Source organism: Haemaphysalis longicornis, unplaced genomic scaffold (genome assembly GCF_048455015.1).
Source record: "Haemaphysalis longicornis isolate Haplotype H1 unplaced genomic scaffold, Haemaphysalis longicornis Haplotype H1 scaffold_2, whole genome shotgun sequence".
NCBI lineage: Eukaryota > Metazoa > Arthropoda > Arachnida > Ixodida > Ixodidae > Haemaphysalis > Haemaphysalis longicornis.
Window position 1 is genome coordinate 26,833,348 of NW_027526295.1, and position 16,980 is coordinate 26,850,327.

At 47.9% G+C, this 16,980-nt stretch overlaps 1 protein-coding gene across 2 annotated transcripts in view; it reads left to right on the forward strand.

Annotated features, from left to right (window-relative positions):
* LOC144168806 (peptidyl-prolyl cis-trans isomerase NIMA-interacting 4) overlaps positions 1-10,512 on the forward strand; it is a 28,614-nt gene extending 18,102 nt beyond the window's left edge. For both annotated transcript variants that reach the window (XM_077697775.1, XM_077697777.1), the window contains exon 4: positions 7,442-10,512. In XM_077697775.1, coding sequence (XP_077553901.1) covers positions 7,442-7,600 — 159 coding nt within the window. In that variant the 3' untranslated portion in view covers positions 7,601-10,512. The remainder of the gene's footprint in view (positions 1-7,441) is intronic.
* The last annotated feature ends 6,468 nt before the right edge of the window (positions 10,513-16,980 follow it).

A 16,980-nucleotide genomic window follows, 5' to 3' on the forward strand; every position in this document is an offset into this window, starting at 1 on the left:
TCGCCGTTTAGCCGCATGTCACCGGTGCGATGCAGGAAAGCCAGTCACCCGTCGCCACGGGTAGAACCCCAATTTTACGGATTTCTCGGAACCGTGAAAAAGCGTCGTACAATGCAGGCGTCATAAAATCCAAGCAACAACAGTTACGCCTATTAACACAGTTTTGCGTGATGGATTTGCTAGTAACTTCAATGCAACCTACAAACTAATGCTTTGCAGGGCTCGGAAACCCGCACCATTAAAAAAAAGTAAACGCGAAAAGAACAAGACAGTGCAGGTACCGATCATGCTGTATTAAAGAAAACCTTGTAATGCAGTTCACTGCCGTGATTCTCGCCAGCCAGTCTGAATCATGGCACACATGATCATGACAAACACCCGTGGAATCCTAGGCAGGTCAGCGTTTAACGTCGTTGGCCATTCACTGCTGAGTGTGAGAATAAACACCTGCTCACTGCCCCCGTGACCGCTGCGCAACAAGGCAAGAAGAGACGCCAGCGAGCAGAGGGGGGAAAGCGGTTATGCAGGAGAATCGGCGGATGCTGGATGGGAGAGAAGCGAAAGATGAGGCGGAGAAGGAAGCTGTGCCGGAAGTGGTCCAATTGAGCCACCCAAGGTCTGCAAAACAGGCCCGCGGCACTTTGCTTTTGTCCTCTGGTCAGTTGCGTGCTTTGCGTGGGTTGTCGGATAACACCGGCCAGGCAAGAAATCGCGTCGGATAACTGAGGTCTTTAATGCGTCATTTTTAATGCGTTGCCGGGACTCAACTAGTCTGTCATAAAGCCCCAGTTGTCATGAAACCCGGGGACACATAGCCGGGTTTTCACTGTATTAGGAGCCAAAACGGCCCATTGCAGCTGGCGTGCGGGCAAGAGACCAGATAGTGTCACAATAGAAGCCAACACAGGATTACAAACGTTTCTTAGCTGCGACGGTGTAGGAAAGGTTAGCGGCACTTGATCGCGGCGGCTGCGCAGTTTCTTCTCCCACGACAGATGCTGCTGGCTTAACCTTGGCCCAGCGCTTGTGATGTTATCTGGCCTCATAAAGGGTTAACAGCGCACAAACACGACGACACACAAAGAAGAGAGGACAGGACAAGCGCTGAACTACAATTGATTTTTTATTTCGCCATGAAAGACATATAAACCAAGACATATAAATCAGTTGTAGTTCAGCGCTTGTCCTGTCCTCTCTTCTTTGTGTGTCGTCTTGTTTGTGCGCTGTTAACCCTTTATGATGCTACACCAACTAGCCCACCAAGCCATCCTCGTTATCTGGCCGTTCTAAGAAGTGCCGTTTCCCCGGCTGTCTTGTTCTCACTTTTTGCCAGTTGCGAAGAGAGAAGCCTTTTTCAGGATCTGGAGGGTGATCCTACAGTCCTAGTCCAGGCAGTCTAATGTAATGCAGAGATCCAGCGCCTTCTTGGTGAGGGTAACCAGAAGGAGCGGCTCAGGATAGGAGCCATAGGCTGAGTCTGCAGGGTGGGACTGAAAAGGATGCGGTGCTTTCTTTGCGGGTGGACTGCAGGTATTTCGGAAATCATTCAGGGGCGTTCCCAAGGTACTTTGCTGCCTCCTCCGCAGTAGTTGCCCACATGAAAGTTAGGCTGTGGTGTGAAATAGGAAACTGTCTCTCTCTTCTTTTGAGCTTTAACTGTTTTAAATACCTTCAAAGCATGCTAGACCTCCAACGCCAGTGCGTCTTTGCCATAGTCGACCATAGCCACTCGAAGTGCTGTACATCCTGTTCACAATTGGTTATGAGTCTATGCAAAGCATATATTTTGCTTGTGCTTTAGCGACACATTTGTAGTTTTTCAATGAGGCAGAGTTACAGATGCACTTGTCCTCACTATAAAAAACTGTGCCTTTCATTTTTGCACTTTGAAGTAGTATCTAAATAATTTATTAGAAATTTATGAATAGAGCTGTCTGATTCAAAGCTAAATCGAATATAGTGTTAATCACTTCAGTATTCGAAAGTTTCGAATATTTGCACTGTCCTAGTCAATTTCTACTAAATCAATTTCATGTTACCACTTAATTTTGGGGGTGGGGGGGTCCGTGTAAGGCTATATTCGATTTTATTTTTTACTCGCCCTTATTTCAGTGGACTATCGAGGCCGACTTTTCCGGGGGAGTCTGACCTGATATTGTAGATCCTCTATTTTTTTATTGCTTTGTTTACTTTAAATTAAAGCCAAGTTAGTTTTGTCAGTTCAATACTCAGAAATCTTATTTCAAATGCATAGGTGCATGTGGATTAGTCTCAAGGTAAGGCTCTGTTGTAAGCAATTCGAAGATGTATTTTTACTTTTTTAGCATGCTTTAAAGAACCTATAGGGGAAATCAGCTTGTAGGGCTGCCAGGTGTGGTGGTAACAGCGTTTCTCTGCATGAAGCACATCCACGACATCTGCTCTTTACATGCTTTTACAAGGCTGCACAAAGTTGACATCTAGGATTACACGAAATCTCGTGTGGTTGACTAAAAGATTCATAGTAAAAATACATGCTATCGCCAACCAAAGGCTTATTAAAAAATTACTCCCACCTCCACTCGCGGGAACCCCTGTGTAGATGCGACGCATAGGGGGTTCCGTTGTTGTTTCCGTTAGGTTGAATCTCCCATCGCGTGAAACGTGCCGTGAACCCCCTGCCACGGCTATGACGCAACACAATCCAACACAATCCACTTTAATCCAATCCAAGCCAATCCAATCCAATGCCCCTCGCGAGAGAGTGTTCCCTATCGGAGAGGAGAGGGGGTGAGCGGAGGAGAGCGCAGCTCGCACAGCGAGGAGAATGGGGGAGGGGTGTGGACGGACAACAACAACGCCATATGGAGGGACAGGGCGAGTGAATGAGATGCAGTCGCATCTAAAAGACGTTTTGATGAACAACGCATGGAAGTCAAAACGTCTTCTTTAATAAACTTTTGGTCTATGACACCATGCTTCTGCACAAAGTTAGTGGGCCAGAGCATGTGTGCTCCAGCCTTAAAGGGACACTGAACTGATATGTAAACATTGCGGGATTACTTGCGCAAATTGTAGTCCCGAGTCCCCGGACCATGTTTCGACCACCCTGGGCGCGTTTACGCGATTTTATTTAGTAGAAAAATTAATTCGAAAATGCTGTCCTCCTCTCTTTACGCTCGCCCATTTGCTGCGGCGTTTTCGTGTGACGTCGAGAGGAGCCGAGCTCGCAATTGGCTGCGCTACTGCACGGCTCCCCTGCCTTCAGACAGTCAGTCGGCGCAGAGTTTCGTCCGCTGGCCGCCGACGGGTCGTCGCAATTCGTTCGCTCAGTTGAAACGAAGCCAGGACACGTTTTTGAATGGTAGAATCTGCCTTTCTTTACTTGGTTAGTTTGTACACTGTATCTAGCTCCAAGTCAAGGTCGCTTCACACAAGCGCTGCACAAGCGCACATGCGACGCTTCGCTGACTGGTACGCCAGTAGGGAAATATAAGGCCTCTTAAAGGCGGGAGAAGAGTCAGCGAAGTCAATATAGGTACTAGCGAAATAAAATCAAATGATATTTTTACCGTACAGCGTAAAACTAGGGTGCGGGAAGCACTTTTTTGCGCTGGGCGAACAAGCACAGCGGTCAGCAACACGACTACGCATCTGCGAACGCTTTTCCGTCTACGAAATGCAATTGCTAGACCTGAGCTATTGTGGAAACGGGGGACGCTTACTGCACGAGCGCAATACAACAAATAGTCACCTAAGCTGCTTGAAATGCCAAAACTAAATAAAAGTGTAAACTTGTTGTACAATATATACCCTATATTACCAAGGCCAGCAGAGCCCGCTCTGTGGCCGAGTTGTTTGGGGCGCTAGATATGCCACCGCGGGTATTTTGCAAGTCACGAGTTCGAATCCCCGCGGCTACGTGCTTTTTTTTTTTCTGTAAGTTAACTTTTTCGTTTTCCGCCGATGTTTTCTTATTGAGTTCACCTTTTTTTGGGCCGCAACGTGCATGGCTACACGAACTAGTTCACAAAATGCGCGCAGGCTGGCACTGGCGCGCTAGCGAGTTCTCGTTGGCGTGCTGTTGCCATAAGCACCGACTGCTTGCAGGCAGTGGGCACAGGCCAGAATGAACAGACCCTTGGCCTGGTGCGAACACGCTTTTTACAATACAGGCATGAGGGAGGCAAGCTCGAAATATGGGGGAAAAGCGCATGACATTTGGGCGTCTGCGGGTACGCGGAGGGCGTTCATGCACTGCGTAGGTTTCGGCTAGTGAATGCTACGATTCCAAGCCGTCCTAGGAGGCTTATCTTTATGCATTTTTACAGCTGACAACATGGCAGAAGCGCGGTACGATGATTACTGAGTTATTGAGAATGCCCATCCAACAATGCCAACGGTTGTGTTTTACAGAACCGAAACCGAAACCGAAACTTGTGTGATTGCTCACCTTGGGCATCGTCCAATCACGGCGCCCCTCCTCCCAACGTCACAGCTTTAGTTGGTGCGGCCGCCGCAAACCGCGCATGGTATTTTTTCTTCTTTCGCGCTTTGTAAAATAATTACCGATTTGTCAATCGTAAAAACGATGAAAAGTGTGCTAATTTGGGCCAGTCTACACAGTGCAAGCAAAAACGGGAGCTTGACAAATTCACTTCAGTGTCCCTTTAAGGGGGCACATGGGTCTTGTGAGTGAAAAATTGACCAAAAAAGCATTTCTTTAGGTACAACTTTTCTCTTGGTTTGCACAGCTTTTCGTCCGAAAATTCCATACTTGCAACAGTACCAGACACTTAAAAAAGCCATAGAAGTCCGACTTAAACAAAAACATGCATTTTTTTTTTTTTTTTTTTTTTTTTTTCACAATTGCGCGCTTCAGCACGAGTGGAATCGCAGTGATAGGAAATTCTCGAGAGGTACATCACCCGTCGCGGTGGCTCAGTGGCTAAGGCGTTGCGCTTCCCGATTCCCGGAAGGAGTTCGATTCCCGGCCGCGGCGGCAGCTTTTCTGATGGAAGCGAAAATCAAAAACGTCCGTGTGTACGAGATTTCGGCGCACGTTAAAGATCGCCAGGTGGTGGAAATTAATCCGGAGCCCTCCACTACGGTGCGCCTCATTGCCTGTGTTGCGTCGGCACGTTAAACCACGCAATCAATCAAATCAATCGAGAGGTACATCCTAGCATGTAGTGCAGCTAGGAAGATCTCTTCTTTGGCACTGTGAAGCTAAATGTTTAAACGATCCAATAAGGGAAGCCAATTTTGCATTTTGCGTTTCAGTAGTTGTTTAATTAGCATTTCTTTTAATTGGTTAGCAGGAGTACTGCAAACCTAGCAATTAAAATTGGCGTAAACTTGTATGTGACTGCAAAAAAGAAAAAAACTGCTTCCCACATTTCATTCTCCGCAACTTCTGGTATCTATCCATGCCTTGGTGGTAATTTTGTGTTGAATAGTTTTTTTCTCTATTGTTCTCAAGAGCAATCAAGGAAGTTTTTTAATTAACTGAGAAACTAGCTATGTCACATTAAAATAATGGGATGTTTGAAATCAGCTAAAAATTCTGAACAAACCTTTTATTAAAATTGCTTTGAAAGCAAAAAAAAGTGTCTGATACCAGTGTGCCCTTTTAACTCTTTCACGACGGCGCCATAGGCAGTCGGAAGCCGGCGTCCGATGATTTTAAATCTCCCGCAAAATCTGAAACCCGCGCTCCACAGGCAACTATTGCCATCTGGTGTGTTCATTGGCAACTCTCTTTCAATTTCGGTTTCGTTTGTTTATGTGTCTCGTGTGGTGGCGGCGTAGCAAGAGAAATTTGAACCGAAGGGGGAGGGGAGGAGGAGGAAAAATGGCGTCGGGTTCGCGCCGCGCTCCGCAAAGTCGGACTGCTGTACCAAGCACTTCGGCAGCTCCTGATGTCGATTTTTCTGATTCCAGCAGCAGTGAGGGGTCAAACAATGATGTGGGATCTTCAGATTTTAGTTAGGACGACAAAGCTCCGGTTCAGGTGCCTCGCACTTCAACAAGCACTGGCAGGTAATTTCGTTGTAACTGTGCGCTGTATTTATAAACAAAACGCGCTTCTTATCTGACGGCTGCGGTTTTGATTTGGTGTTTAGGGTCTCGACAACGTACGGCCAGGATGTTTTGCCAAATGCACCGCGCCATATCGCGCTATCACCTTCAAGATAACCTGGCGCTCGTGTCAGATTAGCGGTGCAGCGTTCAGGTGCGACGCTTGTCGAGAGCGCTCAATTTTTTTTTTTTCTTGTTTTTTACCACCGAACTGATAAGGATTTTGTGCGAGAACACAAAACAGTATACCGTAATTACCCGATTCTAACGCGCACCCGATTTTTCTGACAAAAAACCGAAAAAACTTGCACCTCCGATTGTAACACGAACAGAACTGTGTGAGCAAGAAAAACGAATGCGAGAGAAACGGGTGATTTATTTCCCGAAGTATTCTCACTCATCTCACTCCTCGTCGCTTTCCGCTGACCACAACATCTCATCCTCGGTGCCGTCAAGCACGTTCGCGATGCCACACTTCTGAGCCAACGTTCAACCATGGTCGATGGGATCGTGGCCCACGCCTCACACGCCCATCCCGCGAGCTTCTCCAGAGGCGCATGCTCCAGCCGACCGCTCGTTTTGAACGCGTGACAGCCGCTGCTGCCATTGCTGTTATCAAGCGCGTAAGTGGAACGATTGGACGATTTGTGTGAACGCCGATAGAAAAGCCTAGGCGCCTGTGCTTCGTGCGTCCGAAAAATCGTTGCTAAAAGCTTTAGCGCCATCTTGACATGGTGATGGCGATGGGTGGGAGGAAATTTCCGCTGTTTCGGTTTCGGTTTCGTATCCGATTCTAACGCGCATGCAATTTCTCGACCTATTTTTCCGGAAAAAAAGTGCGCGTTAGAATCGGGTAAGTACGGTACTTGGATGCACATTTTACAGAGACTCACTCACCCTTGAGTGCCCTCGCGGCGTGGCACAGCCTTCAGTTGCGCTAGGTTGACGGGCCCTCAAAACTCCAAAACTTGGTGTACACTGTTGATTTATATATTGAATCATAGCCAAGGAAAGTACGAACAATTTGTATATCTTAAAATACCTGAAATAATTTTTAGTCTTGGTAAAAGTGCCGATTTGTGTTTTTCGTATACTTTTCTTGGGGGATTTTTTCTGATTACTTGACGAATAAACTGTAAGTAATTGTACCTTTAACAAAACTGCTGCTTTGTTTTCGGAAGAGCAATCTATAAGCTACAATTTCATGCATAGCAAGGCTACGTGTGTCCAGTAGCTCAAGAGAAAAAAAAACGTTTTTGTGGAAGCACCTAAAATTGCCCGTTTTTCCGCCGGAACGAAAGAGTTAAGCTCTGTAATCCAGCCCTGTCCAACTGCTGTGTGTGTGTGTGACACCCTCCTTGCCCCCCCCCCTTGCCCCCAGGGCGACCTGGGCTGGATGACGCGTGGCTCCATGGTGGGCCCCTTCCAGGACGCGGCCTTTGCGCTGCCTGTAAGCAGCCTGGGCAGCCCCGTGTACACGGACCCCCCGGTCAAGACCAAGTTTGGCTACCACATCATCATGGTCGAGGGCAAGAAGTAGCCGGTGTGTGCGTTACAGCAAGACCTGTGGCTGTTGCGGAGGGAGGACTACTACATCTATCTCTTGGTGACTGTAATTGCACACTCAAGGGCTGAGTGGCCGGCCCTTTGACAGGCAGGCCCTTCTTCAGTGGACGCCTGAGAGACTCCAGAGGGCACATAGTACCTTCGCAAGATTAGTCCTGGAATTTCGAATACTGAGATGCCGCTGTATTGAAGATGTGTCAGTTTGAGAGCCTGAACTGCCCAGCCATTTTGAACGGCCCCCATCTCGGCATTTGTGAAAATGTTGAATAAACCACCAGTGGGGAGCAGGGCTGCCAGTTATGCACGTTGTAATAGTTTGAAGAATTGTTGGGTTGATGCTGCAATGACACTGAATCACGGACTGTGTGAGCACCTGACGCAAAGCAGAGCCTTTCGCAGACAGTGCATGAGGCCCCAAATGGGTCGTTAGGGAAGTTCTTCTCAGGGTCCACTGCTAATGACCACCTTCAGTGAAAGGTTTCTGGATGCACGCATACGCGTGTCACAAAGTCCCTCCATACAATGCCGGGCTAAGGTGTGCTAGCTAAGGCAAAAAGCATCGCACATGGTGTCAAGGAGTGCGTTGGAGTACAAGACTACGTGTGTAGCATGTGCACTGGGATAGCAAATTTTCGCACGTATAACCCACCCCTAGAACTGACAATTGGCCATGCAGAGAAAAAAAAACAAATTTGTTTTATTCGAAAAGTTTAGTGCTTTATAGTGCCACCAGCACTTTTCCGGTGGCGAAAGATGCCGTATTCACTTAGAAATTAATCAATTTTGGTTAAATGTTTGATTCCCCCACCAAATTGCGTGTTTTCTCGTCGTCTCCCATGAAGTCACAAGGGCGGGTATTGAAACGAACTTCCACTGTGTCATGAGGCTTTGCAGCCTTGCTTGTCATCACTCCTCCCAGATGGCGCTACCAAATTGACCCGCAGACCGTTGTCCGCCGTTGCTTCTTTGCTTTTGCCCGTATTTGCACCTGACTTGTTCTTGTTGCAATAAAAGTAATTGCTTTGTGAAACGTGGGGTAGGCTTGACAAACAGGGTCACGTAAGACATCGTCGCTTACGCCAACCAACCAGTGTCGTGTAAGACAACTCCAAAGTAGTGGACTGTTGTGCAGCTAAACAAGCATAGTGCGCCCAGTACAGTTAAACCTCGATGTAACGAACTTGAATGTAACGAAACCCTCGATGTAACGAACCCCGGAATTTTTCGTAACCTCAAGTGTATGCTCACCATGTATTTTCACCCTCTGTGTGACGAACTCTCGTTTGCCGAAATTTCAGTGTAACGAAGTTTCATGGAGAACTACCTAGGCACGAAATTTTAGTTAGTAGATTTGTGGAGACGCAAACGGCGAAACGGGGTCTGAATAAAACGCAAACGGCGGCACGGGCCACCCAATGCCACGGATGCAGTGAGCCGCGGAGTCTTTGAGCGAGCCCCTTGCCTACAAACTGCGTGGCGTGCATACACGGCTGGCGCACTGTTTCCATTTCTGTAGGAGCTTAATTGTCTACGCGGGCGTCAGCATGAACCGCTGCATGAACCACCTGCATTGTGCGGGTGGTCTCTGCGGCTGCGCCAGCACACCTGTGGCTTGAGGGGCGCATTTTTGCGGGGAGAAAATGCCTCATGCGGTTCACGCTGACGCCTGCGTAGACGATTAAGTTGCGACAGAAACGGAAACAGAGCGCCAGCCCATGTGCAGCTTTCCCGCTCATGGCAGTCCTTTCAACAGTGATTACTCTGCACTTTTTTAGCGAAATGAAAAGTTATTTTGCACAGCTAATATTTGGGGTGAATACTTGCTTTGTGCACAGTTTCAAGTCGCGCACGTTGCGCGACTGGGTTCCTGAGCCATGGGAACTATCCCATAGAAATGCATGGGGAGTTAGATTTGACAGTGAATTACACAAACAAATAGTCAGAAACCTGAAATGTTCTTCTAGCGTTTTAATCTTCACGTTGGCTTCTAGCTTTATGGCAAATACCGTATTTACTCGCGTAATCCTCGCACTCGCGTAATCCTCGCACCCCTAATGTGAGCCACCAAAACTTGGATTTTTTGGTTCCTCGCATAATCCCCGCACCCCCAACTTTGCAGCGGCAAAAGTTGCCTGCTCGCGAAACCCGCATGGGGCACACGCTCTCCAACACGCGCCCTCCCCCGCCGCCTCTCCGTCGGCGGAGAGCGCTGTGTATCCAAGGCCATCCAGGCGCCCTAACAACCTGCATGGCTACTCCCTAACAGACGCCCTAACACTTCTCACACTGTCCTTGAGCTGGTTTCGCGCATGTTTCGCGTGCGCGCAACTAGACGGTGTTCGCGCAGCCCACTGTCGTGTCGTCGTGTCGCCGTCGTGGTCCCGTCGTTGAGCGGCAGCAGTCAGTGAGTCACTCGCGTCAGTGGTGGATAGCTCGCTGCCATTTTGAGAACTTTTTGATTTCTTTGTTTTGTGCTTGGAGCCACTTCGCCATGGGGAGGAACGCCAGCTACACTGCCGCTTACAAACTGAAAGTGAAAGAGTACGCGATCGAACACGGCAACCGTGCCGCAGGCAGGCACTTCGGCGTCACCGACTTCAGCGTGCGTTACTGGAGTAGGGCACGCCATACGACGACGAGATAGGGCGCGCGCCAGAAAGCAAAGGCGGCAATTTCATGATCACTGATCGACGGGAGACTGTTTACGTTGTAAATACATAATAAAATAAAAAGAAATAGCTGCTATTGGCAACACTAAGCTTACAAATACAAAAAACGACCGCTACATTTAGCGGGATTGGCAGAAGGGAAATTGGCAACACTGTGCACCGGAGTTTTTTTTTCCTCATAATTCTCGCACCCCTAACTTTGCATTGACTTTTCCGAGACTTTTCCGAAAAAAAAGTGCGAGGATTATGCGAGTAAATACGGTATCATTTTCCTACAGTGGTTTTGCTAGGTTCCCGAGAGGTTGTAATTTTGAGCGAGAAAGCTGACAGGTTTTCATTTGCAGGCAACGCTTCACGCGATGATCACTTCATTATAACTGTAAATTTCAATGTAGCAAAATTTCAATGTAACGAAGTAAATTACAAATTTCACCTACTTCGTTACATCGAGGTTTAACTGTACCAACAGCAGTGCGCATCGGTACATTTATGTTTATGAGTATTTTCGTAACTTTCATTGTTTACGCCGCCATTCTTATTGCTGTGAAATAAACATGCATTACATTTGAGCGCAAATAGCTCGTTCGGGAATCTTCTATGCCTTGCCTAATTTGCGTTTGCTTTTGCCAGCCTCGGCCAATTGCAGAGCTGGCACATATGACATCATAGTTTCTGTTACAGGAAGTGAGCATGGCCATTCCCTGTTTTCCTAATTATACAGCTTATTCGAGCTTAGTGTGCATTAATTGTGGTGTCATTATGATCGTAACGAGTCAACCTTTCGAATGAACCAAACTTGTGTTTTGCTGCATGGCACCTTTAAGAGCAACTTTCGAGTGCAGGTAACATGTGAATTCTGTTCTCAAATACAGCTTCGCCACAATGCACCAAGGTGCATGCATCATCACCATGTGCCATTAATAACGTTCTTCCAGCTCTACTCTATCCGCCAGCTTATAGCCAAAAGCAAGAATAAAATTGAGTTTTGTATGCTTAAAAACTAACACGTTTTTCTTTGGGGGAGGGGGGGGGGGGAGGTGATATTTTTCTCTCTCTGAGGTAATGCACCGTTTAAATGCAGCTAAAAAAAACAAAGGTTCAACAAAAATTAGTACTGCAAAGGTAGGTTATATGCAGGAAAGTACTATTATGGAATACCATGTTTTGAAGTACAATGTATGCATGACTGAGAGAAAATATACCGCCTCAGATGCTTACGTGAGCATGCATTCTCTTAGCTATCACCATGAAGATGTGGTATGATGAGCCAGACTGGGATCGCAAGGGGCAGTGGTGGTTGTCCGGCTACTTACTAAAGCGGGGGGAAAGCGAGGGCCGAGGTGCCCTGCTTCTCTACAGAGACGGAGGTGGACGTGCCATTACCCTCACTATGATCTCTCCCCTCAGAATGAAAGTGATTGGGGAGCGGAGTTGCGGTTCCTAAAGGGGGTCACCAGCGCCTCACTGACGCCATTTAGGGACAGAATGTGGGCCGTGGTTGTGTGTTTGTTAATCATACAAGTGCGGTCGCATTGTGCATTTACTAATTCCTTTCAAAGAAGAAACCTGAATTCCTTTTTTTTTTTTTTAATTTCCTACCCACACATATTGGCCACATTGTCTGAAAGGGCTTACTTCATATGTTGCTAAAAGGAGCCGTCAGTGCAAATAATGCATGGAACAGTGCCACGTGATGCGATTACATGTGGAGTAGCCATCTCCATGGGACATCAACAGTCAGATCTTGGAGCTCACAAGCTCCAATGAAGCCAGAGGTATTGGATTCAGGGAGGTTGATGTGTAATCTGAGCAGCAACTCAGGTGTGTTATTCTCTGCAGGCCTACCCAGCTGTCTTTGTGCTGAAAAACATTCGGGACTTATTTTTGACTCATTTACACGTGCACTGAGTGGAGATCAGCAGTGTGGATGCAGTGTTTTAGCGCCTGCCTGCGGCCTGTGAACCAGCTTACATGAATAAACAGTTCCAGCGCCAGGTAGAAAGTAACGGTATTTATTACATTTGTGGGTTTTCAGTTTCATGAATGGGTAGTCTTTACTTTCTAGCCAAGTATTAATTGCTCCTCATGTCCGTTCTTGCAAAAACACTCGTGAAGAGTAACCCCTGTGGGGAGCGTGGCCATTATGCTCTCAGTTGTAACGCCTGCATAATCACCCACCATTTGAGAAAAAATATGCCGTGCACTGTTCCGAATGACCCCGTTTTGATGCAAGGCACTTCGTGCTATTCTGCTGTGTGCACCAAGCATCTGGCCAAAATAAAAAAAAATATGCTACAAAACGCTTTCATGTGTGTTGACGATTGGCATAGGGAAACAGAAATTGGCATCTGCTGGGAAGTACAGCTTCTTTCTTAGTGGGCACGACAGCCAAGTCTTCTCATAAACATATCTGAACATTGCAGTACAGTCGAACCCCGCTACAACGAACGCCGCTTCAACGAAATATTTCAAATTCCCCGTCAGCTAGCCATAGAAGTTAATGCAGCAGGCGCCTTGTAGGCGTTGTGAAATACCCCCCACCCCGAGACGGCCTCCGCAAGAGCAGTCTCTTGATTTTACCTAACCGGCCAAACTGCTTCCGCTCGCTGACTAGCCAGAGTCACTGTTAATTATTGATAGTGACGCTGGATAGTCAGTGAGCGGAAGCGGTTTGGCCGGTTAGGTAAAATCAAGAGAGATTGATCACTTGCAGTTGCGAAACGACACCAGCTAGGATTGCTGTACTGGACGGGAGCAGTCTGTCTTGATTTTACCTAACCGGCCAAACCGCTTCTGCTCACTGACTAGCCAGCATCACTATCAATAATTAACAGTGACTCTGGCTAGTCAGTGAGCGGAAGCGGTTTGGCCGGTTAGGTCAAATCAAGACAGACTGCTCTCGCGGCGGCCATTATTCGGTGGGGGGGAGGAGGGGGGGGTAGATTTCACAACGCCTACGAGGCGCCAGCCGTCAATGCAACAAAGTCCTCGCCACAACGAACCATTTGTCAGGCTTGCTTTCGCTTCAACGAAATTTTCGATAAGTTGGGCTGGGTTTGAACAATTATTTTACAATAAAATAAGCCTAGCACCAGCTATCTGTAACTTTTTATACATGCAGGATGCTTAGTTTCACCGAAAACATGCGCGGTGCGCCCACACCGCTACCCGAAAAAAAAAAAACTCATACGCGGGCGCCATTGTTTGATGGTGATAACGATGTGGCTGGCCGTCTTTGCACGAGGCGCAGGCCCGGTTCGCCAAGCCGGAGCTACAGCCAATCCCTATCCATTTGAAATCGCACGAATGTGGTCCGCTGCTGGTGCGGCGCCGTCATGTATGCGTTGTGAGCAGCTGTCCTTGCCGTTTTCCTTCTACCATTCTTCATAGCCAAGAGCAAAAATCATGTTTGCGTGTTTGGTCTTGAAGCCAAGTCATCCTATCTTAGTCGCGAGCGCGCGGTCATGTTAAATGCAAGCGCGTGCGTCTTGCCTGCCAAGGACAGTAGAGAGCTCCCGTATCGGCGGCACGGCGGGCACGGTCAGCGAAACCGGAGCGAATGCCGTTCGCGGTCAAGCGCGCCACGCATGCGCAATGGCGCTTTCGCTTGCTATCTGAGCGGAGCGGACCGCGAAAAACGGTCAGCTAAAACTCTCCAATAGCTGCCGTGCCCTGTCGGAAAGATAAGATAATGGCACTGCTACTGCCACAAGCGAGAGGGGGACTTCCGACGGCCTAGCAGCTATCTCCAAGTAATCAGCTCGGTGGACACGCCTTGTTGTACAGCAATACGTTTTGCGCCTGCATTTCTTCACCCCCCTCCATAACGTGCCCTTCTTTGGGTGCAGTGAAAAAACAGATAACCATTGGTATGTTTGCTATCTGAATAAACATGACGTTATTGCGCGTCGCAGTAACAGTCTATCAGGGGCGCTATTCTCGCAACTGTCCCTTTTGAAAACGTCCCTTTTGAGTCCCTTTCATCGTGACGTACTTCCGGTTAAGCAATGAGCGTTGACAGTAGGTTTGTTGGGCTTGCGTTACGTCACTTCCGGTTGTTTGCTTTTAGCCAATCAGGGCTCGCCAAAAGGGACAAAACTCGAGAATACCGCCCCAGGTCTGTAGCAGAAGTATGGTCCCTAGAAATTGTGCTAGTCTGCCGTCCGCGCGCTTTCTCTATGGGAAGGCGTGTCCGCGCCGCTGATGCACGCACAGCGCTGCGCAGAGGGCGCTGCGAGCAATCGGAGCGCCCGAGCGGCCGGAGCGAGAGCGGCCGGCCTGTGCCGCGCGCAACTGCCTCGGAGCGCGAGCGCGCATCGGGGTTTGTCGGCCACTTAGAGCGGTGAAATCGAATGGTACGAGGTACATCAGCTCGCAATTGAAGGTACGATAGTACTATAAGACTTTTTAGTTTCACGCCCCAAGTTTTTCGCGAATTGGAGCTTCTTTGCGGCCGCTGAATTTCGCGAGCGAGACCGAAGGATGAAACCGCAACAACCAGCGTAGCCGTTTCACTACCACCGCTTGAACCATTATTAAAGTGAAGCTTTCTATGTCTCACTGATGGCCTATGTCGCCTCGAAAACTCATTGCAGGAAAGCCAACTGCCTCTGATGACGGTGATGTTTGTGAGTAAAGTAAGAGGGAAAAAAAGCGCTTCCCGTGGTCAGAATCGAAGCTGGCTCCATCGCGTTTTGAAGCCGACGTCTATCTCAATGCGCATTTCCAACATGGTCAAAGCAGTTTGGATTTGGAGAGGAGTGCAGCCAGAAAAATTATCCCCTCTTCCACTCCGCAACGATGGTTGAACACGAAGCTTTCTTCGCGTGAAATCAAATGGCAAGGATCGATGTCAAATCCGACGTGATCATAAGTCCAAAATGCGTTCGAGTCAAAGTGAAAGCTCAATGAGTCAAATTCAATACTCAGACGACAAGGAATCGCTCACAAGAAAGCTTCGCGTTCAACCATCAACGTTCAGACAGTGAATCCCGTTCAAAAAGAGCTCCCTGCGGCACCAGAAGCTGCGTTTGTTCCACATCGAAACTACCGCGGGTCATTCCCGAACGTCATTGACGGTGACAAGCACGCAGACAGCTGTAGGCTGACAAAAAGAAAAGCGAAAGCTTCAGTAAAATGTTGTGCCAGCAAAAACGTGTTGCTATATACTTTGGGCAGAGTGCGGGGGGAGGGGGGATAAAGCAAGGTATATATGGTCATGACAGTATAAATCAACCTCAATACTTTTACCCCTTGGTTTCAAACAGCCGCGATTATAATGATTGGCCATAACACAAATATTCTCCGGTTTTGATATTCCCTGCGTGCGTCTCGCAATTTCCTCCGAGTGTGTGGGTGACCAAAAAGAACCTGTGCAATGAGGAATGCAAGCGAAGTTACTGATTTGCAGCCGGGTGTTATTAAAAATCAGTTTCACGTACCCAATGCTGGCGAATGTTTCAAATCGTGGTATTCACGAAAATTACAGGCACGCAAAAGAGGTTTGATAGTACCCAAATTTTTGAAAATTTCGAGGTAAGCGGAGTGTTGGGTTAAGCAAAATGCGAAAAATGTATGACCAGATCACTGGAATAAGAGCTAGTGCTGGTAACAAACGCTCCAATGCACAGGGATGCTTCCGGAATACAGGCAAAATAATTTGAAGAAAAACATTTTTTTTAGGTATTGCGGAAAAAGAACTGCGTGATGCACGCCTGTTTCGCCTTCGCATCTGGTCCCAAAAAAGTGTTTTCGAGCTTCTCAATGCCGCATCAACTGTTGGTCGCCAACGCTATATTCTATCTTGCTGTGAAGCAGGCAAAGCTAATGTTTTTCTTGTTCCTGCCGTTTTTGGCACTTCTTGAGACTCGTCGTCGTCCACATGATCAGAAGCGTCTTCCCCAGCTATATCAACAATGAAGGCGTCGGACAGCACTCCGCTAACGGGACATCGGCCGCGCACAGTGCGTACCCCGCGCAAATTGGCCGTTCGCGACGGTGTTCGGCGGGTAATGGGAGCTAAGCTTTAACCGAGAGATTATCAGTTGCCTGCAGCGGATGTTGCATTGCGTCCTCTTTGTCAACATTTCGAGATATCCGTAATCCCCGAATGGACGTTTCGAGACAAAGGGTGGAAAATGTCGCCTATGGCAGGTATATGCACGGCAAAAAAACGTTTCGACTTAACCGGTATTTCGAGATATCCGAGTTCGAGTTATGGAGAAATCACTGTATCTGATGACTGAAGGTGATTAAACTTCGTATGCGTGTGCACACGTCTTGTTTTTTTATTCGGAATTTACATTTAACAGATTCCCAGTTGACTGGACGTAACTGAGGGGGCCGCGAAGACGCGCGCTTAAGGGCCTCCAGATCAACGATGCGAAAGGTCAGAAGGCACCGGTTCGAGCTGCTTTATTTACATACATGTACAGGGGACAATATCTTGGGAAACTTGCAAAGAAAGACGGTTCCGAAGAGCCATACAAAAAAGCGGAGCGCCTTCACACCACACACACATTTTCAGGCGCTCCATCAGTTAACAACGGCGGGGATATTCACAAAGAACGGTTGTTTGCTTGGTAATGTAGCTGAAGTCCCGCATGATGTCGCCAAGCTGGAAAACGATGCCGTGCCGGCAGTGTTCCCGAAGCTCCCGAGTATGTGTCGAAATCGAAATAGCGTA